Genomic DNA, 24,322 nt, shown 5'->3' with positions numbered 1-24,322 from the left:
TTCCTCTATCCTACATGCACCAAGCATCAGGCATATGTTCAAGAAGATAAGGAATTTGAGATGGAAACAGGTACAACTAACAATCTAACATGTGTAGTAGCACCAGCAAAAGAGCGAGACATGGAAGAATTTACAAGAACAACACCCTGGGAGTCCAATTACATGTACATGAGGTACTGCTGCTAGTGTTTATAGAACCAATCAATCTACTGGTGTAGGAGCAGAGCATGAGTCCAACAGAGCATGCTATAGGAGCAGAAAAGAGGGAGCTAGGGTAGGGAACAATAGACTAATCCAGAAGCATAATTTGGCACCTACACAACCTAACTAATAATGCTTGCAAGAACAACCAGACAATGATGGATAAGGACATATAATCAACAGATATCCAATAATCCAATCACAGGCATTCACAAACAGTACGTGTCACACTCCCATGACATATTGTTTTGTTACCACAGGGTTTGCTCATAAACTATTCTCTACAAGACAGGGACATTTGCAGCAGCAACAAAAGCAAATTCATGTTTACCTTGGGTCAAAGTCTATGGGGAGCTCAATAAGAGGTCCAACCGAAGCCCCTTCCAGGAGGGCTCACATAGCTCTTTACGCTGTATCAGAATTAACACATATTTTAGATGACAAATAGAATCCTAAACACACCAGTAATAATCGACTTCTGACTAACAATGGCAAACAGATTCAGGCACAAGCAATTTTATAGCAGGATGGAAAATCTATGTGTAGAATTCATGAATGGAATTATATTAGTACACAAAGGACCCTCACAGACATTTGTAATAGTATGCAAAGGTAAATAGAGTTCCCAACAGACAATGTATTCCAGGTATTAAACAAATGCTCGCCAAGATAATCAGTACAGTGATGAACCGAACACAGTAATAATCCAAAGCTGATACTAATAAGCAGCAGGAACCTCCCTACTTTTGTGATATAAAACTAATATCAGACCAATTTTGTACCAAGTTGTACATAATCAGTGATGTACAACACGGGAATGTCAAACAGTCAGTTGTTAAAAATGTTCAACAACCTTGGCGCCCTTGAGGTTCTCGGTGCCTAGCTTGACGAGGAAGGAGCGCCAGTGCAGCTCTCCGGCACGCCAATGATGAACATCACCATCGCCACGATCGTCAGGACCGTGCCCAATAGGAGCAAATCGGTCAGTGCATCTTCAGAGACCCAAAAAGTGAGAGTTATGGGCAGTGAACTAACTGACCAGGAGAAGATGGAGAGGATGACGCCGAGCCTGTGCCGCTTGGACGGTGTTGGCGCCAGCCGGCGGCGCTTGGTCCAGCAGGGGCAGCAACAACATAGGCAGTGCCACCAGCCGCTGGCGTAGGCTCTTGTATCGCGGAGTTGACCCATAGGAGGCTGCACAAGAAATCAGACAATGGGTCGCATATCACAGGAAACACTACATTTGCCTGTGCGGAAGAAGTGACAGCCAACTAACCTCCAGTTTCACATGCCATGATCACACCATCCTTGTACTTCATTGCAATCACCGAGTTACTAGTCACATAGGGGTTCCTGTTGATGCAATACAGCGTCGAGAGTTAACCATGTGCGTATACAAATAAAAATTTATTGAAACAAACAATAGCACCATGAAAGAAGTTGCAGTTGCACATTAGCGGAAAGCCTGGGCACTGAAGGTATTTTGGAAAAAATAATAACACACACAAGATTGCTATAAGCATCTTCTTGGACAAATTACAAAAGGCATCAAATTTAGTGAAAGACACAATAGCACCACGATAAAGTTGCAGTTGCACACTACAGGAAAAGCCTGGCCACTGAAGTAGTATTTTGGAAAAAAAAACAACAGCAAGCACAGGATTGTCAGAGCCATCTTCTTGGACAAATTACCAAAAGCAATATATCTATTGGGATGGCTAATTATAAGCTAGGACAGAGGAGAGGCTTCTATATTAACACCATAAGATCATTCATTCTGTCAAAGAGGTCAAAAAATTCAGATAGGTAACACAACAGCCCACAAATCAACATATCCACAAGGCACTATAACTGCTGGGTTGGGTGGGTCGGTCATGAGCTGAGGGAGACTAAGCCAGAGGCTTGTAGATCAACACTAGAAAATCCATCCATCCATGCTATATCAACCGCATAAAAAAATTCGCGGAGCACATGGCATTCTAGATCGGAGAAAGAGGGGGTTGCTTACAGCGTCCTCTGCGTCCCCCAGTTTCGTTGGGATGGTGCTAATGCCATGGGCCTGCACCAGAGGAAATCATGGATACGAAGTTAGTATTAGTATGGTGGTGCTCGACCCCCTAGAAAAAATGGAATTGGTAATTAACACAAACAGGTGGCGTGCTTGGAGGACGGATGTTCAGGCATTTACCTCCGTGGGCGTGGAGCTCCTGCTGAAACCTGTAGCAGTCGAGCTCGTTGACCGCATAGTCGGCGTCGTAGAGCAGCTGCTTGAGGGCTGCGAGGGTCGCCCTGTCGTTCACGGCGGAGACGACCTAGTCGACTTGCTCGATCTCGTCCCTCAGCCCCTCCACCTCGCCGGAGGGCCCTGCTTGGCGAATCCACCCATCCAGCTTGCCGAGGCTCGAAAGGACGGTCTAAAGCAGCCATCGAATCGCCGCCTGCAGAGAACTGGTGTGGTCTGCCGCCTCCATTCCGTCGGCAGATCCCGATGGCAGCGGAGGCGCCTCGTACTCCTCCACGGCCGCGGCCTCGTCCACCGGCGCCGGCGTGTGGGGGAGTGGAGAGGATGAGGCGACGGGTGGCAGTGAGGCGGCGGGGCCGGAAGTTCGGGGCCGGGAGGGGAGGCGACGGGGTTCACCATGGGAGGGAGCGGGGAGGGGAGGAGGAGAGGGGCGGAGGGACGGAACCCTAGCGCGTGGGTAGGGAGAGATGGTGAGGGGAGGGAGGGACGAGGTGGGCGGCGGTGGGTGAGGAGGACGGCGGGGTCGGCGGTGGAGAGAGGACTGAATCGGGAGGGGGCCGGGGACGGGGAGGAGGTGGCGGCGGCGCTAGGAGTTGGGGACAAGGGAGGAGGGGTGCGATGGGATCTGAGCTAGGGTTTGGGCTGTGGGTGGGGGTATCTTTTTTCTTTTTCTTTTTTCTGTAGATAGATGGATGGATGGATGTGGCATGGGGAGATGAATGGATGGATGGATGGGCGCCATGTCATCGATCCGTGGGAAGAGTTCTGATTGGTTCAGAAAACCAATGATTTAAAATAGTTTCCAAGTACTAAAAATAGAGAGATTTTGTGAAATAGCTACAAAAAATATTTTGTAAAAGGGCACCACACAAATTTTCACTAGAGTTAGACCACATTTTATGGATAAGGACCAATTTGTATGCATTTATAGTCTTTTTAGCTATTTTAATCATTTTTCGAGTGCCCAAAATGAGTTTTTTGGTGAAGGACCTACCATATATTTCTTGCAAAATTGGACCAAATCAATTTTCTAAAATATTAGGCCATATTCAATGTATAATTGACCAAATGGTTGGGTGTCAAAAGATTTGATCCACTTCTCGTGAAAAAGACAAGTTTCCGTTGATTCAACTGAAAGTGGGTCAAATTTGAACTGCAGATACCTCATAGTTTGCTCTTTATTTTTTCCAAAAATCATTTCTAGTTACATAAGTACCTATTTAAGCAGAAATACATGGTTTGGTGGCGATACGTCGAGGTTTGGACGGTGGCCCAGCGCCCCAACTCCAAAGCGCGTAAACTCGCATGCCCGCCGCGTGGTCACCGCGTGACCTTGGCGCTGACATGAGTTCTGGGAGGCCTAGGCATGTCTAGTGGGTTGGGCACTCCCCATGTAGGTGTTAGGAAGAAAATGACAACAGAAGAATCTCACGAGGCGATCGAACTATGCTCAAACATGAATTAGCAGCCGAGTGTTTGATTAGCGGTACGGGAAATGCACATGGCCAATGGGCCTGAGTTTTTGCTGAGGATGATCATATACTAGGGAGACTGGCTTGGCAAATTTTCAGCTCAAATGGAGGAGCTTAGATGAATAAATGGATTGAGCTGAAATTTTCAGCTCATATGGATGTTGAAGTTGGGCTCAAATGAATAAATGGATTGAGCTGAAATTTGGTGTTGGGAGTTTCTATGGTCAGGGTAATGTCCTGGTAAAGCTTCAGCAATTATAAAGCAACATAAAATGTAGTTGCTTCACAAACTAAAAATATTACCAGAAACAAAGATTTGATGGTGAGCTTACATGGATTGTTAGATAGAGCTTAAATTTTGTGTAAAATATGACTTTGGTATATAGAATATTTGGCAAAAATTCAACTCATTAGGATATTCCTATCTAGTACTTCCTTCACAAAGCTTCAAGCTAAACAGAAACTTTGGAAATGTGTCGAGGAAGATTTACTAGTCAAATAGAGCTGAATATTGGCATGTGGCAATGATTTGGATATGGAAGATTGACCAAAAAGTTTGAGGGAAATAGGAGGGGTATAGATAGCACTTGCTTTGCAATGTGCCAATTTAGACAGAAAATAAAAGTTGAAGCTGGGCTCACATAGATGATTTGATTGAGCTGGAATTTGGAGGAGGGTGATAATTTGGGCATATCAAGGCACTGTGTAAATTTCATGCCATTTGGATATATATAAATGGTACTTCCTTCACAATGCTCTCCACCGAACAGAAAATTGGGAAAAATATTGAGGGAAAATGGTTATATTAAATGAGCTAAAATTTGGTGGAGGGAGGTTCTATGGGTAGGGTCATATCCTGGTAAATTTTCAGCAAATATAAAGCAATATAAAATATAGTTGCTTTACAAACTGAAAATATTACTAGAAACAAAGGTTGGATGGTGAGCTCCCATGGATTGTTAGATGGAGCTAAAATTTGGTGGAGAGCTATGATATGGGCATATAGAATATGTGGAAAATATTCAACTCATTAGGATATGCATAGGTAGTACTTTCTTCACAAAGCTTCTAGCTGAACAAAAACTTTGGAAATTTGCCGAGGAACATTTACTAGGCAAATGTAGCTTAATTTTATCATGAGGCAATGATTTGGATAGGAAAGAGTGCCCAAAAAAATTGAGGGCAATCAAAAATATATAAATAGCACTTCCTTCACAAAGTGCTGTTCTGAACAGAATAGGAAAATGAATATTGTTGAATTATATTTGAACTAGGCGAGGAAGGTTTTTGACATATTCGACGAAGATATGATCCAAAGAATTTATGAGAATTTTTTGGGAATTCTGGGAATAACAGAAATATAGGTTGCTTCACAACGTAGGGCAAAAATTGACACATGGACATGACACGTAGGCAAAAACTGATGAGGTGGCGCCTAGTCATAGCAATAAGTACCAATGCATCCACGTTCACAACCTCATGATCATTTATATTGGTCGTAATCAGGTAGAAATAAGGTCATCGACCACTCTTGTATGCTTTATGACCATTTGGTGTAAGGCAATTTCAGGTTTGAGCCCTTCCAAGCGAAATGGCCGTGGATTTACGACCAATTCAGCTGGGGTCACTAAGAGAAGGTCACAAGTTGCCATATTTCTTGTAGTGGCAGGGGCATTAGTCAATCCAAATGACATAACCGTGTACTCATATAGCCCATACCTTGTGGTGAAGGCTGTCTTGGGTATATCCTGTTCTCGGATCTTCAGCTGGTGATATCCTGATCGTAGATCGATCTTGGAGAATACTTTAGCTCCTTGCAGCTGGTCAAACAAATCATTGATCATCGGCAGTGGGTACTTGTTCTTGATCGTCACTTCATTCAATGCACAATAATCAACAACCATTCTCAACGATCCATCATTCTTCTCAACCAAGAGCACTGGGGCTCCCCACGGTGATGAACTTCGCCGGATGTAACCTTTCTCCAATAACTCCTTAATCTCTTCTTAATCTCCTCCAGATCATTTGCGGGCATCCGGTATGGTCTCTTGGATATCGGTCCGGTGCCTGGCAACAGCTCTATCAAAAACTCAATATCTCGATCTGGCGGCATGCCTGGTAGCTCCTCTCGAAATACATCCGGGTAATCCTTCACTACGGGCACTTCCTCCTGAACAACTCCTGAAAGGGAATTTACTTGGGTCCTCCTAGGCGCATGTCTGGATACATAGTTAATCCTTTTTCCCTCCGGGGTGGTGAGCAGAATTGTCTTACTGGCACAATCGATGTTTCCTCCATACATCGATAGCCAATCCAAGCCTAGAATCATATCCAATCCTTGCGACTCCATAATTATTAAGTCTGAGGGGAACACGTGCCTACCTATGGTCAATGACATCTGAAAACATCCTTGGCTTGCCATATACTCCGCTCTTGGCGAGCTTACTAACATAGGTGTCCTAAGAACTTTAGTGGGCAACTTATACTTATACACAAATCCCCTTGAAATGTACGAATGCGATGCACCAGTATCAAAAAGAACGATTGAAGTAAATCACTTAACCAAAAACTTACCAATTGATACGTCTCCAACGTATCTATAATTTTTTATTGTTCCATGCTATATTATATTCTGTTTTGGACATTAATGGGCTTTATTATCCACTTCTATATTATTTTTGGGACTAACCTCTTAACCGGAGGCCCAGCCCAGAATTGCTGTTTTTTGCCTATTTCAGAGTTTCGCAGAAAAAGAATATCAAACGGAGTCCAAACGGAATGAAACCTTCGGGAACGTGATTTTCGGAACGAACGTGATCCAGAGGACATGGACCCTACGTCAAGACATCAACCAGGAGGGCACGAGGTAGGGGGCGCGCCTAACCCCCTAGGCGCGCCCTCCACCCTCGTGGGCCCCACGTTGCTCCACCGACGTACTTCTTCCTCCTATATATACCTACGTACCCCCAAACTACCAGACACGGAGCCAAAAACCTAATTCCACCGCCGCAACCTTTTGTACCCGTGAGATCCCATCTTGGGGCCATTTCCGGAGCTCCGCCGGAGGGGGCATCGATCACGGAGGGCTTCTACATCAACACCATAGCCTCTCCGATGATGTGTGAGTAGTTTACCTCAGACCTTCGGGTCCATAGTTATTAGCTAGATGGCTTCTTCTCTCTTTTTGGATCTCAATGCAATGTTCTTCCCCTCTCTTGTGGAGATCTATTCGATGTAATCTTCTTTTGCGGTGTGTTTGTTGAGACCGATGAATTGTGGGTTTATGATCAAGTTTATCTATGAACAATATTTGAATCTTCTCTGAATTCTTTTATGTATGATTGGTTATCTTTGCAAGTCTCTTCGAATTATCAGTTTGGTTTGGCCTACTAGATTGATCTTTCTTGCAATGGGAGAAGTGCTTAGCTTTGGGTTCAATCTTGCGGTGTCCTTTCCCAGTGACAGTAGGGGCAGCAAGGCACGTCTTGTATTGTTGCCATCGAGGATAACAAGATGGGGTTTATATCATATTGCATGAGTTTATCCCTCTACATCATGTCATCTTACTTAAAGCATTACTCTGTTCTTATGAACTTAATACTCTAGATACATGCTGGATAGCGGTCGATGTGTGGAGTAATAGTAGTAGATGCAGGCAGGAGTCGGTCTACTTGTCTCGGACGTGATGCCTATATAGATGATCATACCTGGATATTCTCATAAATATGCTCAATTCTGTCAATTGCTCAACAGTAATTTGCTCACCCACCGTAATACTTATGCTCTTGAGAGAAGCCACTAGTGAAACCTATGGCCCCCGGGTCTATTTTCCATCATATTAATCTCCTGTCAACAAGTTATTTCTAGCGTAGTCTTTATTTTGCTTTCTTTACTTTGCATATTTATCATAAAAATGCCAAAAAAATTATCTTATCATATCTCTCAGATCTCACTCTCGTAAGTGACCGTGAAGGGATTGACAACCCCTTTATTGCGTTGGTTGCGAGGATTTAGTTGTTTGTGTAGGTGCGAGGGACTCGTGCGTGGCCTCCTACTGGATTGATACCTTGGTTCTCAAAAACTGAGGGAAATACTTATGCTACTTTGCTGCATCACCCTTTCCTCTTGAAGGGAAAACCAACGCAGTGCTCATAAGGTAGCAAGAAGGATTTCTGGCGCTGTGGCCGGGGAGGCTTACGCAAAGTCAAGTCAAGATTTGGACTCCCGACAACGAGCCATTTCTGGCGCCATTGCCGTGGAGTCTACGCAAAAGTCAACATACCAAGTACCCATCACAAACCCTTATCTCCCACATTACATTATTTGCCTTTTGCCTCTCGTTTTCCTCTCCCACACTTCACCCTTGCCGTTTTATTCGCCCTCTCTTTTCTGTCCGCCTTCCTCTCTCTTTTTGCCCCTTGCACTTTCTGTCGTTATGTCTGAAATTGGGGAAATTATTGTTGATATGAACAATAATATCATGGAAAATTCCGATGCTCCTGCTGAGGAACCCCCTATCTTACATACAAAAAAGTCCGAATTGGTAGTGGTAATATTATTGGAAAAGGAGTTATCCAAGATTTCTTTACTTGTGCCGGTGCTTTGCCTTCTATGGGTAGTTCTATTCTTCATAGAACTAGTAGTCTTGCGGACGCTATCGCCATGCTTGTAGTTGAACTTGAAAGACAATTTATGCACATGCATCCTTGCATACAAAGGATTTTCCTAGAATTTTCTAATATTGAGCATTCTTCTATTAAGCGTGCCGCTACTATCTTTTTGGCACATGAGTTCAGATTTATAATAAAAGAGGCCAAAGAAATCTTTGCGCATTATAGGGTGGATGCTGGCCGTCCTCCCATAGAAACTATTTTATTTGATCAAGAGGAAATAATGCGTTTTCAATCTCTAGACTATGTTGCTTATAATGAAAACCTTAGAAAAAAGGTTCCTACCAATATTCTAGTTGATAGAATTTCTGAACTTAATAATGATTTTGCTATTCGAAATAATGAGCTAGGATATTCTCTTGAATATAGGCTCACAAGGTTCTGTCAAAAGAATGCTTATAATGATGAATTAGTTGTGCAATACGAAAGGCCAAAGGAGGAACCTATACCTCCTAAAGTTGATCTTGGGGATTTTTGTCCCATTAAATTTAGCCCTTTTGATTACTTTTGCTTGCCTCAAAGAAAACTTTCTGCTGAATGTACAGAATATGAAATGAGTTTTAATGATCTATCTTATTATTATGGCAATACCTAGATCTATCCTTGCTATTATGCCTAGCTAGGGCGTTAAACGATACCGCTTGTTGGGAGGCAACCCAATTTTATTTTTAGTTTTTACTTTTTGCTTCTGTTTAGGAATAAATATTTGATCTAGCCTCTGGTTAGATTTGTTTTTATGTTTTAATTAGTGTTTGTGCCAAGTTTAACCTATAGGATCTTCTTGGATGATAGTTATTTGATCTTGCTGAAAATTTCAGAAACTTTCTGTTCACGAAAATAATTGTTAAAAATCACCAGAACGTGATAAAATATTGATTCCAATTTCTTCTGATCAATAAACAAATTGTCTAGGTCTTCCTATTTTGTCTGAATTTTTGGAGTTCCAGATGTTTGCGTTAGTTACAGATTACTACAGACTGTTCTGTTTTTGACAGATTCTGTTTTTCGTGTGTTGTTTGCTTATTTTGATGAATCTATGGCTAGTAAAATAATTTATAAACCATAGAGAAGTTGGAATACAGTAGGTTTAACACCAATATAAATAAAGAATGAGTTCATTACAGTACCTTGAAGTGGTGTTTTGTTTTCTTTCGCTAACGGAGCTCACGAGATTTTCTGTTAAGTTTTGTGTTGTGAAGTTTTAAAGTTTTGGGTAAAAGATTTGATGGATTATGGAACAAGGAGTGGCAAGAGCCTAAGCTTGGGGATGCCCATGGCACCCCAAGATAATCTAAGGACACCAAAAATCCAAAGCTTGGGGATGCCCCGGAAGGCATCCCCTCTTTCGTCTACTTCCATCGGTAACTTTACTTGGAGCTATATTTTTATTCACCACATGATATGTGTTTTGCTTGGAGCGTCTTGTATGATTTGAGTATTTGCTTGTTAGTTTACCACAATAATCTTTGCTGAACACACCTTTTGAGAGAGACAAACATGATTCGGAATTTATTAGAATACTCTATGCGCTTCACTTATATCCTTTGAGCTATATAGTTTTTGCTCTAGTGCTTTGTAACGCCCACGATGCGGCTATATCTCCCACGTGTCGAGGCACGACTTAGAGGCATAACCGCATTGTGGTTTTGTCGCAAGAAGGGTCATCTTCACACAATCCCATGTAATGAACAAGAATGGGATAACGAGAGTTGGCTTACAATCGCCACTTCACACAATACATAAATATAATTCATACATCATCCAAAATCCACACATAGACCGACTACGGTCAAAATCCAAAAGAAAATAAGATAACCCCAAATGCTAGATCCCCGGTCGTCCCAACTGGGCTCCACTACTGATCATCAGGAAAAGACACATAGTAACGACCACGTTCCTCATCGAACTCCCACTTGAGCTCGGTTGCGTCATCTGCACTGGCATCGTCGGCACCTGCAACTGTTTTAATAGAATCTGTGAGTCACGAGGACTCAGCAATCTCACACCCGCGAGATCAAGACTATTTAAGCTTATAGGAAAGGATGGTGTAAAAGTGGAGCTGCAGCAGGCACTAAGCATATATGGTGGCTAACATACGCAAAGAGAGCGAGAAGAGAAGCAACTCAACGGTCGCGAAGCTAGAAATGATCAAGAAGTGATCCTGGAACTACTTACGTTCATGCATAACTCAAACCGTGTTCACTTCCCGGACTCCGCCGAGAAGAGACCATCACGGCTACACACACGGTTGATGTATTTTAATTAAGTCAAGTGACAAGTTCTCTACAACCGGACATTAACAAATTCCCATCTGCCTCATAACCGCGGGCACGGCTTTTGAAAGATAACACCCTATAGGGGTGTCCCAACTTAGCCCATTATAAGCTCTCACGGTCAACGAAGGATAAACCTTCTCCCAGGAAGACCCGATCAGTCTCGGAATCCCGGTTTACAAGACATTTCGACAATGGTAAAACAAGACCAGCAAAGCCGCCCGGTGTGCCGACAAATCCCGATAGGAGCTGCACATATCTCGTTCTCAGGGCAACACCGGATGAGACTAGCTACGAGTAAAACCAGTCCTCAAGTTTCCCCAAGGTGGCCCCGCAGGCAGCTCGGTTCGAACCAGCACTCGAAGGAGCACTGGCCCGTGGGGGTCTAAAATAAAGATGACCCTCGGGCTCGCGAAAACCCAAGGGAAGTGTAGGTGGTAGGTGGTCAAATGGTAAAACCAAGGTTGGGCCTTGCTGGAGGAGTTTTATTCAAGGCAAACTGTCAAGGGGGTCCCATAGATCACCCAACCGCGTAAGGAAGGCAAACTCAAGGAACATAATACCGGTATGATGGAAACTAGGGCGGCAAGAGTGGAACAAAACACCAGGCATAAGGCCGAGCCTTCCACCCTTTACCAAATATATAGATGCATTAATTAAATAAGAGATATTGTGATATTCCAAAATATCCATGTTCCAACATGGAACCAACTTCAACTTCACCTGCAACTAGCAACGCTATAAGAAGGGCTGAGCAAAAGCGGTAACTTAGCCAAACAACGGTTTGCTAGGAAAGGATGGTTAGAGGCTTGACATGGCAATATGGGAGGCATGATATAGCAGATGGTAGGTAGCGCAACATGGCAATAGAACGAACAACTAGCAAAGCAAAGATAGAAGCAATTTCGAGGGTATGGTCATCTTGCCTGCAAGGTTCTCATAGTTGTCGAAAGCTTGATCCTCGTAAGCGTACTCAACAGGTTCCTCGTTCATGAACTCGTCTCCCGGCTCTACCCAAAACAAGAACACAATCAAGGGAACCACAATCAATCACGGGAAATGCACAAGCAAGATGACGCAAAACATGTATGATATGCGAGATGTGGTATGTGATGCATATGCGTGCTCCGGAAGAAAAATGATGAACAAGGCAGTAACTTGGCAAACCAAGCATGCCACTGGAAAGATGAGATGATTTCGGTCGAAATCGATATAAAGATCACCGGAAACGGATGCACGGTTTGCAAATGGCAAGCAAAACAAGAATGACACGAATCTGTGATTAACAGCATGATAGCACTTAGAATGCAACAAGAAACTATGCTACAGCACCCCAACATAGCAACAAAGCATATGACAGTAATCTACAGGAGATGCTTGACAAAAGATGAACACTGATCTACGGCTAGATCACACCACAACAGGCTCAAACAAGCATGGTAAAAGTGCAAAAGATATCAGGTTCACAGACTTGGTGAAATTACTAGACATGGCAGAAACAGCATCAGGTAGCAATGTTCAGAGCACGAAATCAACATGCTACAGGAACTTAACATACCAAAACAAGGCATAGCATGAATCGACTAAATTCATATGACAAAAGTCCCTTACTGACCATAAGCCAAAAAGGACCAGAAGATATGATGGCAACCTTGTAAACATAGCAAGTTTCGTTAACAGGTTCCAGACTTGGCAGAAAACAGACCATGGCAGAAACAATAATATGAAGGCATCTTGGTGAGCTTGATACACTCATCACAAAGAAACGCATGACAAAACAAGCACACCTACAGCAAGATGGCATATTTATGAAGCTATCCATGGCAAGAGAAAATACATAGCATGAAAGGAACAACTACAACAAGCTTGGCAAAATTGAATATCATGTTAACAATCTGCCAGAAATATTTTATAGCAAAAGTAGAGCAATATTGAGTCATGCTATGGCACTCCATAATTGCAAAATAGGGCATGAATGGATTAAATACAACAATATCTACAAAACATCCTTACTGAACATCACCAAAATAAGCATGGATCTCTCTGTAGACATATGGATACATAGCAACAAAATAACAGCAGTCACAAACAGTAAAATTACTAAGTCCCTGAAAACAGAAACATTACGAAGCCTAATTTGCATGCTTGTTCTAGTCACCACAGAGATCACAAAAATACATGGCATACACCTCTGTAAAGATGGCATGTCATACATCAAAACACATGTAGGGCTTATGCCCATAAGATGCACACATCAAATGCAACAAAAATAACAAATCACCAAGTTCTGATAAGTAACAGCAGATAACAGCAATTAGCACTCATGCACCAGAGATTTGGGCATCAATATGGACTCAAATGAACATGGTGCAATGAAACAAAATGAAGAGCATCTCGAGAAGAACATTTTGATATATTACACGCACGAAACAGAGCTATATGCAGAGAGTTATGATGCGATGAACATGAGCATGTACTGTAAATATTTCATGACTTAAAGAAAAAACGAGAGGGAAGGAAAAGTCAACCTCCGGCGGATCTGAGATCTGGCGCGGCTAGGGTTCGAGCTCGCCGGAGAAGAGGCTGTCGCCGGAGCTTCTTGCCGGAGCGGAGGGCGGGGCGGCCGGCAACGGGACGGAGAGGAGGTGGAGGAGGCACCGCGGGGAGGAGGAAGACGGGGCGCGGCGGAGGACGACGGCGGCGGGGTCCGGTGACCCGCGGGCGGCGGCGGGGTCGGCGACGGCGGCCTCGGGGCGCGGCGTCGGCACGCTGGAGGAAGGAGGCGGTGGGACTCGGGCTGCGGGGCGAGGAGGCACGAGCCCGGCGGGTGCCGGCCACGGGCTTGCGGGCTGCGGCGGCGGCGCGGCGTACGGCCGCCACGTGGCGCGCCATGAGTGGCTGCGGCCGGCGGCGGAATTCGTCCGGCCGTAAACGGACGTGTCCGGCCGCGGCGGGGTGGTTTGCTAGGGTTTGATCTGTGAATAATTTCGGAGGGGGAGGAGTTTTATAGGTAGAGGGAGCTAGGAGACTCCAAATGGAGTGCGGTTTTCACCCACACGATCGTGATCGAACGACCTAGAGCATGGAAGAGACTTAGAGGGGTTTTTAGGCTGTTTAGAGGGGGGTTTTGCTGCAACACACAAACGGACGTTACGGTTACCCGGTTAACCGTTGGAGTACCAAACAACCTCCAAATGGAACGAAACTTGACAGGTGGTCTACCGGTGGTATACAAAGGCCACTTGACAAGACTCGGTCCATTCCGAGAATGTTCAACACCCGCTCACGAAAAGAAAACAAGAGGGGTGCGCCGGAGGAGGTGGGAGGGCCGGATTGCAAAACGGACAACTGGGAAAATGCTCGGATGCATGAGACGAACACGTATGCAAATGAGATGCACATGATGATATGATATGAGATGCATGACATGAACATAAAGCAAAACGAAAAACAAAACCCAACCACGAAGGGAATATCATAACACATAGCCGAAAAGTTACATCCGGGGTGTTACATGCTTCACTTATATCTTGTAGAGCACGGCGGTGGTTTTGTTTTATAGAAGCTATTATTCTCTCATGCTTCACTTATATTATTTTGAGAGTCTTAAACAGCATGGTAATTTGCTTAAATTGGGAAATTAATCCTAATATGTTAGGTATTCAAGACTAGTAAAAAACTTTCTTATGAGTGTGCTGAATGCTAAGAGAAGTTTGATGCTTGATGATTGTTTTGAGATATGGAGGTAGTGATATTAAAGTTGTGCTAGTTGAGTAGTTGTGAATTTGAGAAATACTTGTGTTGAAGTTTGCAAGTCTCGTAGCATGCACGTATGGTAAGCGTTATTTAACAAATTTGAAACATGAGGTGTTCTTTGATTGTCCTCCTTATGAGTGGCGGTCGGGGACGAGCTATGGTCTTTTCCTACCAATCTATCCCCCTAGGAGCATGCGCGTAGTGCTTGGTTTTTGATGACTTGTAGATTTTTGCAATAAGTATGTGAGTTCATTATGACTAATGTTGAGTCCATGGATTATACGCACTCTTACCCTTCCATCATTGCTAGCCTCTTCGGTACCGTGCATTGCCCTTTCTCACATTGAGAGTTGGTGCAAACTTCGCCAGTGCATCCAAACCCCATGATATGATACGCTCTTTCACACATAAACCTCCTTATATCTTCCTCAAAACAGCCACCATACCTACCTATTATGGCATTTCCATAGCCATTCAACTTTCCACCGTTCCGTTTATTATGACACGCTCATCATTGTCATATTGCTTTGCATGATCATGTAGTTGACATTGTATTTGTGGCAAAGCCACCGTTCATAATTTTTCATACATGTCACTCTTGATTCATTGCTATCCCGGTATACCGCCGGAGGCATTCATATAGAGTCATACTTTGTTCTAGTATCAAGTTGTAATCATTGAGGTGTAAATAAATAAAAGTGTGATGATCATCATTCATAGAGCATTGTCCCAAAAAAAGAGAAAGGCCAAAAAAAAAAGGAAGGCCCAAAAAAAAGAGAATAAAAAGGGACAATGCTACTATCCTTTTTTCCACACTTGTGCTTCAAAGTAGCACATGATCTTCATGATAGAGAGTCTCTTGTTTTGTCACTTTCATATACTAGTGGGAATTTTTCATTATAGAACTTGGCTTGTATATTCCAACAATGGGCTTCCTCAAATGCCCTAGGTCTTCGTGAGCAAGCAAGTTGGATGCACACCCACTTAGTTTCTTTTCTTGAGCTATCATGCATTTATAGCTCTAGTGCATCCGTTGCATGGCAATCCCCACTCCTTGCATTAACATCAATCGATGGGCATCTCCATAGCTCATTGATTAGCCGCGTTGATGTGAGACTTTCTCCTTTTTTGTCTTCTCCACATAACCCCCATCATTATATTCTATTCCACCCATAGTGCTATATCCATGGCTCACGCTCATGTATTGCGTGAAGGTTGAAAAAAGTTTGAGATTACTAAAGTATGAAACAATTGCTTGGCTTGTCATCGGGGTTGTGCATGAGGAGAGCATTCTTGTGTGACGAAAATGGAGCATGACTAAACTATATGATTTTGTAGGGATGAACTTTCTTTGGCCATGTTATTTTGAGAGGACATAATTGCTTAGTTAGTATGCTTGAAGTATTATTACTTTTATGTCAATATTAAACCTTTATCTTGAATCTTTCAGATCTGAATATTCATACCACAATTAGGAGAATTACATTGAAATTATGCCAAGTAGCATTCCACATCAAATATTCTGTTTTTATCATTTACCTACTCGAGGACGAGCAGGAATTAAGCTTGGGGATGCTTGATACGTCTCCAACGTATCTATAATTTTTGATTGTTCCATCCTATATTATATTCTGTTTTGAACATTAATGGGCTTTATTATACACTTTTATATTATTTTTGGGACTAACCTCTTAACCGGAGGCCCAGCCCAGAATTGCCGTTTTTTTGCCTATTTCAGAGTTTCATAGAAAAAGAATATCAAACGGAGTCCAAACGGAATGAAACCTTCGGGAACGTGATTTTCGGAATGAACGTGATCCAGAGGACTTGGACCCTACATCAAGACATCAACCAGGAGGGCACGAGGTAGGGGGCGCGCCTACCCCCCTGGGCGCGCCCTCCACCCTCGTGGGCCCCATGTTGCTCCACCGACGTACTTCTTCCTCCTATATATACCTACGTACCCCCAAACTACCAGACACAGAGCCAAAAACCTAATTCCACCGCTGCAACCTTCTGTACCCGTGAGATCCCATCTTGGGGCCTTTTCCGGAGCTCCGCCGGAGGGGGCATCGATCACGGAGGGCTTCTACATCAACACCATAGCCTCTCCGATGATGTGTGAGTAGTTTACTTCAGACCTTCGGGTCCATAGTTATTAGCTAGATGGCTTCTTCTCTCTTTTTGGATCTCAATACAATGTTCTCCCCCTCTCTTGTGGAGATCTATTAGATGTAATCTTCTTTGGCGGTGTGTTTGTTGAGACCGATGAATTGTGGGTTTATGATCAAGTTTATCTATGAACAATATTTGAATCTTCTCTGAATTCTTTTATGTATGATTGGTTATCTTTGCAAGTCTCTTCGAATTATCAGTTTTGTTTGGCCTACTAGATTGATCTTTCTTGCAATGGGAGAAGTGCATAGCTTTGGGTTCAATCTTGCGGTGTCCTTTCCCAGTGACAGTAGGGGCAACAAGGCACGTCTTGTATTGTTGCCATCGAGGATAACAAGATGGGGTTTATATCATATTGCATGAGTTTATCCCTCTACATCATGTCATCTTACTTAAAGCGTTACTCTGTTCTTATGAACTTAATACTCTAGATGCATGCTGGATAGCGGTCGATGTGTGGAGTAATAGTAGTAGATGCAGGCAGGAGTCGGTCTACTTGTCTCGGACGTGATGCCTATATACATGATCATACCTAGATATTCTCATAACTATGCTCAATTCTGTCAATTGCTCAACAGTAATTTGTTCACCCACCGTAATACTTATGCACTTGAGAGAAGCCACTAGTGAAACCTATGGCCCCCGGGTCTATTTTCCATCATATTAATCTCCCGTCAACAAGTTATTTCTAGCGTAGTCTTTATTTTGCTTTCTTTACTTTGCATCTTTATCATAAAAATACCAAAAATATTATCTTATCATATCTATCAGATCTCACTCTCGGAAGTGACCGTGAAGGGATTGACAACCCTTTATTGCGTTGGTTGCGAGGATTTATTTGTTTGTGTAGGTGCGAGGGACTCGTGCGTGGCCTCCTACTGGATTGATACCTTGGTTCTCAAAAACTGAGGGAAATACTTACGCTACTTTGCTGCATCACCCTTTCCTCTTCAAGGGAAAACCAGCGCAGTGCTCAAGAGGTAGCAAGAAAGATTTCTGGCGCCGTGGCCGGGGAGGATTACGCAAAGTCAAGTCAAGATTTGCACTCCCGACAACGAGCCATTTCTGGCGCCGTTGCCGGGGAGTCTACACAAAAGTCAACATACTAAGTACCCATCACAAACCCTTATCTCCCGCATTACATTATTTGCCTTTTGCCTCTCGTTTTCCTCTCCCCCACTTCACCCTTGCCGTTTTATTCGCCCTCTCTTTTCTATCCGCCTTCGTCTCTCTTTTTGCCCCTTACTTTCTGCCGTTATGTCTGTAATTGGGGAAATTATTGTCGATATGAACAATAATAATATCATGGAAAATTCTGATGCTCCTGTTGAGGAACCCCCTATCTTACATGCAAAAAAATTCCGAATTGGTAGTGGTAATATTATTGGAAAAGGAGTTATCCAAGATTTCTTTACTTGTGCCGGTTCTTTACCTTCTATGGCTAGTTCTATTCTTCGTAGAACTAGTAGTCTTGCGGACGCTATCACCATGCTTGTAGTTGAACTTGAAAGAAAATTTATGCACATGCATCCTTGCATACAAAGGATTTTCCTAGAATTTTCTAGTATTGAGCATTCTTCTGTTAAGCGTGCCGCTACTATCTTTTTGGCTCATGAGTTCAGATTTATAATAAAAGAGGCCAAAGAAATCTTTGCGCATTATAGGGTGGATGCTGGCCGTCCTCCCATAGAAACTATTTTATTTGATCAAGAGGAAATAATGCATTTTCAATCTCTAGACTATGTTGCTTTTAATGAAAACCTTAGAAAAAAGGTTCCTACTGTTGGGGAACGTAGTAATTTCAAAAAAAATTCCTACGCACACGCAAGATCATGGTGATGTATAGCAACGAGAGGGGAGAGTGTTTTCCACGTACCCTCGTAGACCGAAAGCGGAAGCGTTAACACAACGCGGTTGATGTAGTCGTACGTCTTCACGATCCGACCGATCAAGTACCGAACGCACGGTACCTCCGAGCTCAGCACACGTTCAGCTCGATGACGTCCCTCGAACTCCGATCCAGCCGAGTGTTGAGGGAGAGTTTCGTCAGCACGACGGCGTGGTGACGATGATGATGTTCTACCGACGCAGGGCTTCGCCTAAGCACCGCTACGATATTATCGAGGTGGATTATGGTGGAGGGGGGCACCGCACACGGCTAAGAGATCAATGATCAATTGTTGTGTCTATGGGGTGCCCCCCTGCCCCCGTATATAAAGGAGCAAGAGGGAGGCGGCCGGCCTAGGAGGAGGGCGCGCCAAGGGGGGAGTCCTACTCCCACCGGGAGTAGGACTCCTCCTTTCCTTGTTGGAGTAGGAAAAGGGAAGGGAGAAGGAGAAAGAAGGAAGCGGGCGCCCCCCTCCCTAGTCCAATTCGGACTAGTCCATGGGGAGGGGTGCGGCCACCCTTTGGGGCCTTTCTCTCCTTTCTCGTATGGCCCATTAAGGCCCAATACGAATTCCCATAACTCTCCGGTACTCCGAAAAATACCTGAATCACTCGGAACCTTTCCGAAGTCCGAATATAGTCGTCCAATATATCGATCTTTACGTCTCGGCCATTTCGAGACTCCTCGTCATGTACCCGGTCTCATCCGGGACTCCGAACTCCTTCAGTACATCAAAACATATAAACTCATAATATAACGTCATCGTAACATTAAGTGTGCGGACACTACGGGTTCGAGAACTATGTAGACATGACAGAGACACCTCTCCGGTCAATAACCAATAGCGGAACCTGGATGCTCATATTGGCTCCCACATATTCTACGAAGATCTTTATCGGTCAGACCGCATAACAACATACATTGTTCCCTTTGTCATCGGTATGTTACTTGCCCGAGATTCGATCGTCGGTATCTCGATACCTAGTTCAATCTCGTTACTGGCAAGTCTCTTTACTCGTTCCGTAATACATCATCCCGCAACTAAATCATTAGTTACAATGCTTGCAAGGCTTATAGTGATGTGCATTACCGAGTGGGCCCAGAGATACCTCTCCGACAATCGGAGTGACAAATCCTAATCTCGAAATACGCCAACCCAACAAGTACCTTTGGAGACACCTGTAGAGCACCTTTATAATCACCCAGTTACGTTGTGACGTTTGGTAGCACACAAAGTGTTCCTCCGGTAAACGGGAGTTGCATAATCTCATAGTCATAGGAACATGTATAAGTCATGAAGAAAGCAATAGCAACATACTAAACGATCGAGTGCTAAGCTAACGGAATGGGTCAAGTCAATCACATCATTCTCCTAATGATGTGATCCCGTTAATCAAATGACAACTCATGTCTATGGCCAGGAAACTTAACCATCTTTGATTAACGAGCTAGTCAAGTAGAGGCATACTAGTGACACTCTGTTTGTCTATGTATTCACACATGTATCAAGTTTCCAGTTAATACAATTATAGCATGAATAATAAACATTTATCATGATATAAGGAAATAAATAATAACTTTATTATTGCCTCTAGGGCATATTTCCTTCAGTCTCCCACTTGCACTAGAGTCAATAATCTAGTTCACATCGCCATGTCATTTAACATCAATAGTTCACATCACCATGTGATTAACACCCATAGTTCACATCATCATGTGATCAACACCCAAAGGGTTTACTAGAGTCAGTAATCTAGTTCACATCGCTATGTGATTAACACCCAAAGAGTACTAAGGTCTGATCATGTTTTGCTTGTGAGATAATTTTAGTTAACAGGTCTGTCACATTCAGACCCGTAAGTATTTTGCAAATTTCTATGTCGACAATGCTGTGCGTGGAGCTACTCTAGCTAATTGCTCCCACTTTCAATATGTATCTAGACCGAGACTTAGAGTCATCTAGATTAGTGTCAAAACTTGCATTGACGTAACCCTTTACGACGAACCTTTTGTCACTTCCATAATCGAGAAACATATCCTTTTTCCACTAAGGATAATTTTGACCGATGTCCAGTGATCTACTCCTAGATCACTATTGTACACCCTTGCCAAAAATCAGTGTAGGGTATATAATAGATGTGGTGCACAGCATGGCATACTTTATAGAACCTATGGCCGAGGCATAGGGAATGACTTTCATTCTCTTTCTATCTTCTGCCGTGGTCGGGCTTTGAGTCTTACTCAATTTCACACCTTGTAATACAGGTAAGAACTCTTTCTTTGACTGTTCCATTTTGAACTACTTCAAAATCTTGTCAAGGTATGTACTCATTGAAAAAACTTATCAAGTGTTTTGATCTATCTCTATAGATCTTGATGCTCAATATGTAAGCAGCTTCACCGAGGTCTTTCTTTGAAAAACTCCTTTCAAACACTCCTTTATGCTTTGCAGAATAATTCTACATTATTTCCGATCAACAATATGTCATTCACATATACTTATCAGAAATGTTGTAGTGCTCCCACTCACTTTCTTGTAAATACAGGCTTCACCGCAAGTATGTATAAAACTATATGCTTTGATCAACTTATCAAAGCGTATATTCCAACTCCGAGATGCTTGCACCAGTCCATAGATGGATCGCTGGAGTTTGCATATTTTGTTAACACCTTTAGGATTGACAAAACCTTTTGGTTGCATCATATACAACTCTTCTTTAATGAATCCATTAAGGAATGTTGTTTTGTTTATCCATTTGCCAGATTTCATAAAATGCGGCAATTGCTAACATGATTCGGACAGACTTAAGCATCGCTGCGAGTGAGAAAATCTCATCGTATTCAACACTTTGAACTTTGTCAAAAACCTTTTTCCGACAAGTCTAGCTTTGTAGATAGTAACACCACTATCAGCGTCCGTCTTCCTCTTGAAGATTCATTTATTTTTTATGGCTCGCCGATCATTGGGCAAGTCAATCAAAGTCCATACTTTGTTCTCATACATGGATCCCATCTCAGATTTCATGGCCTCAAGCCATTTTGCGGAATCTGGGCTCACCATCGCTTCCTCATAGTTCGTAGGTTCGTCATGGTCAAGTAACATGACCTCCAGAACAGGATTACCGTACCACTCTGGTGCGAATCTCACTCTGGTTTACCTACGAGGTTCGGTACTAACTTGATTTGAAGTTACATGATCATCATCATTAGCTTCCTCACTAATTGGTGTAGTAGTCACAGGAACAGATTTCTGTGATGAACTACTTTCCAATAAGGGAGCAGGTACAGTTACCTCATCAAGTTCTACTTTCCTCCCACTCACTTCTTTCGAGAGAAACTCCTTCTCTAGAAAGGATCCATTCTTAGCAATGAATGTCTTGCCTTCGGATCTGTGATAGAAGGTGTACCCAACTGTCTCCTTTGGGTATCCTATGAAGACACATTTCTCCGATTTGGGTTTGAGCTTATCAGGATGAAACTTTTTCCAATAAGCATCACAACCCCAAACTTTAAGAAACGACAACTTTGGTTTCTTGCCAAACCATAGTTCATAAGATGTCGTCTCAACGGATTTAGATGGTACCCTATTTAACGTGAATGCAGCTGTCTCTAATGCATAACCCCAAAATGATAGTGATAGATCGGTAAGAGACATCATATATCGCACCATATCTAATAAAGTACGGTTATGATGTTCGGACACACCATTACACTGTGGTGTTCCAGGTGGCATGAGTAGTGAAACTATTTCACATTGTTTTAACTGAAGGCCAAACTCGTAACTCAAATACTCTTCTCCACGATCAGATCGTAGAAACTTTATTTTCTTGTTACGATGATTTTCCACTTCACTCTGAAATTATATGAACTTTTCAAATGTTTCAGACTTCTGTTTCATTAAGTAGATATACCCATATCTGCTCAAATCATCTATGAAGGTCAGAAAATAATGATACCTGCTACGAGCCTCAATATTCATCGGACCACATACATCTGTATGTATGATTTCCAACAAATCTGTTGCTCTCTCCATAGTTCCGGAGAACGGCGTTTTAGTCATCTTGCCCATGAGGCACGGTTCGCAAGCATCAAGTGATTCATAATCAAGTGATTCCAAAATCCCATCAGTATGGAGTTTCCCCATGCGCTTTACACCAATATGACCTAAACGGCAGTGCCACAAATAAGTTGCACTATCATTATTAACTTTGCATCTTTTGGATTCATTATTATGAATATGTGTATCACTACGATCGAGATCCAACAAACCATTTTATTGGGTGTATGACCATAGAAGGTTTTATTCATGTAAACAGAACAACAATTATTCTCTAATTTAAATGAATAACCGTATTGCAACAAACATGATCATATCATATTCATGCTCAACGCAAGCACCGAATAACACTTATTTAGTTTCAACACTAATCCCGAAAGTATAGGGAGTGTGCGATGATGATCATATCAATCTTGGAACTACTTCCAACACACATCGTCACCTCGCCTTTTACTAGTCTCTGTTTATTCTGCAACTCCCGTTTCGAGTTACTACTCTTAGCAACTGAACCAGTATCAAATACCGAGGGGTTTCTATAAACACTAGTAAAGTACACATCAATAACATGTATGTCCAATATACCTTTGTTCACTTTGCCATCCTTCTTATCCACCAAATAGTTGGGGTAGTTCCGCTTCCAGTGACCAGTCCCTTTGGAGTAGAAGCACTTAGTCTCAGGCTTAGGACCAGACTTAGGCTTCTTCACTTGAGCAGCAACTTGCTTGCCGTTCTTCTTGAAGTTCCCCTTCTTCCCTTTGCCCTTTTCTTGAAACTAGTGGTCTCGTCAACCATCAACACTTGATGTTTTTCTTGATTTCTACCTTCGTCGATTTCAGCATCACGAAGAGCTCAGGAATTACTTTCGTCATCCCTTGCATACTATAGTTCATCACGAAGTTCTACTAACTTGGTGATGGTGACTAGAGAATTCTGTCAATCACTATTTTATCTGGAAGATTAACTCCCACTTGATTCAAGCGATTGTAGTACCCAGACAATCTGAGCACATGCTCACTGCTTGAGCTATTCTCCTCCATCTTTTAGCTATAGAACTTGTTGGAGACTTCATATCTCTCAACTCGGGTATTTTCTTGAAATATTAACTTCAACTCCTGGAACATCTCATATGGTCCATGACGTTCAAAACGTCTTTGAAGTCCCGATTCTAGGCCGTTAAGCATGGTGCACTAAACTATCAAGTAGTCATCATATTGAGCTAGCCAAACGTTCATAACGTCTGCATCTGCTCCTGTAATAGGTCTGTCACCTAGCGGTGCATCAAGGACATAATTCTTCTGTGCAACAATGAGGATAATCCTCAGATCACGGATCCAATCCGCATCTTTGCTACTAACATCTTTCAACATAATTTTTCTCTAGGAACATATCAAAAATAAACACAGGGAAGCAACAACGCGAGCTATTGATCTACAACATAATTTGCAAATACTATCAGGACTAAGTTCATGATAAATTTAAGTTCAATTAATCATATTACTTAAGAACTCCCACTTAGATAGACATCCCTCTAATCCTCTAAGTGATCACGTGATCCATATCAACTAAACCATAACCGATCATCACGTGA

The 24,322-nt window shown here is 42.8% G+C and overlaps 1 protein-coding gene across 1 annotated transcript; it reads right to left on the bottom strand.

Annotated features, from left to right (window-relative positions):
• Positions 1-386: 386 nt before the first annotated feature.
• Positions 387-3,087, bottom strand: LOC109740287 (uncharacterized). Its single transcript, XM_020299322.4, has 5 exons — positions 2,390-3,087; positions 2,210-2,260; positions 1,478-1,554; positions 1,055-1,395; positions 387-611 (listed from the first exon to the last, which is right to left on the bottom strand). The coding sequence occupies exons 1-4, from the start codon at positions 2,626-2,628 to the stop codon at positions 1,232-1,234; spliced, it is 531 nt and encodes a 176-aa protein (XP_020154911.1). The 5' UTR covers positions 2,629-3,087; the 3' UTR covers positions 387-611; positions 1,055-1,231.
• Positions 3,088-24,322: the final 21,235 nt, after the last annotated feature.

The sequence above is a fragment of the Aegilops tauschii genome, chromosome 7 (assembly GCF_002575655.3).
Source record: "Aegilops tauschii subsp. strangulata cultivar AL8/78 chromosome 7, Aet v6.0, whole genome shotgun sequence".
In the NCBI taxonomy this organism is placed as follows: Eukaryota; Viridiplantae; Streptophyta; class Magnoliopsida; order Poales; family Poaceae; genus Aegilops; species Aegilops tauschii.
The sequence above is the reverse complement of the archived record's forward strand: the minus strand, read 5'-3'. Positions and strand labels throughout refer to the sequence as shown.

Coding starts and splice junctions, on each gene's coding strand:
- LOC109740287 (XM_020299322.4), bottom strand. CDS start 2,628: ATGGCTGCTTTAGACCGTCCTTTCGAGCCTCGGCAAGCTGGATGGGTG. Junction 2,261..2,389: donor GGAGCTCCACGCCCACGGAG/GTAAATGCCTGA, acceptor CCTCTGGTGCAG/GCCCATGGCATTAGCACCAT. Junction 1,396..1,477: donor CATGGCATGTGAAACTGGAG/GTTAGTTGGCTG, acceptor TTTCTTGTGCAG/CCTCCTATGGGTCAACTCCG.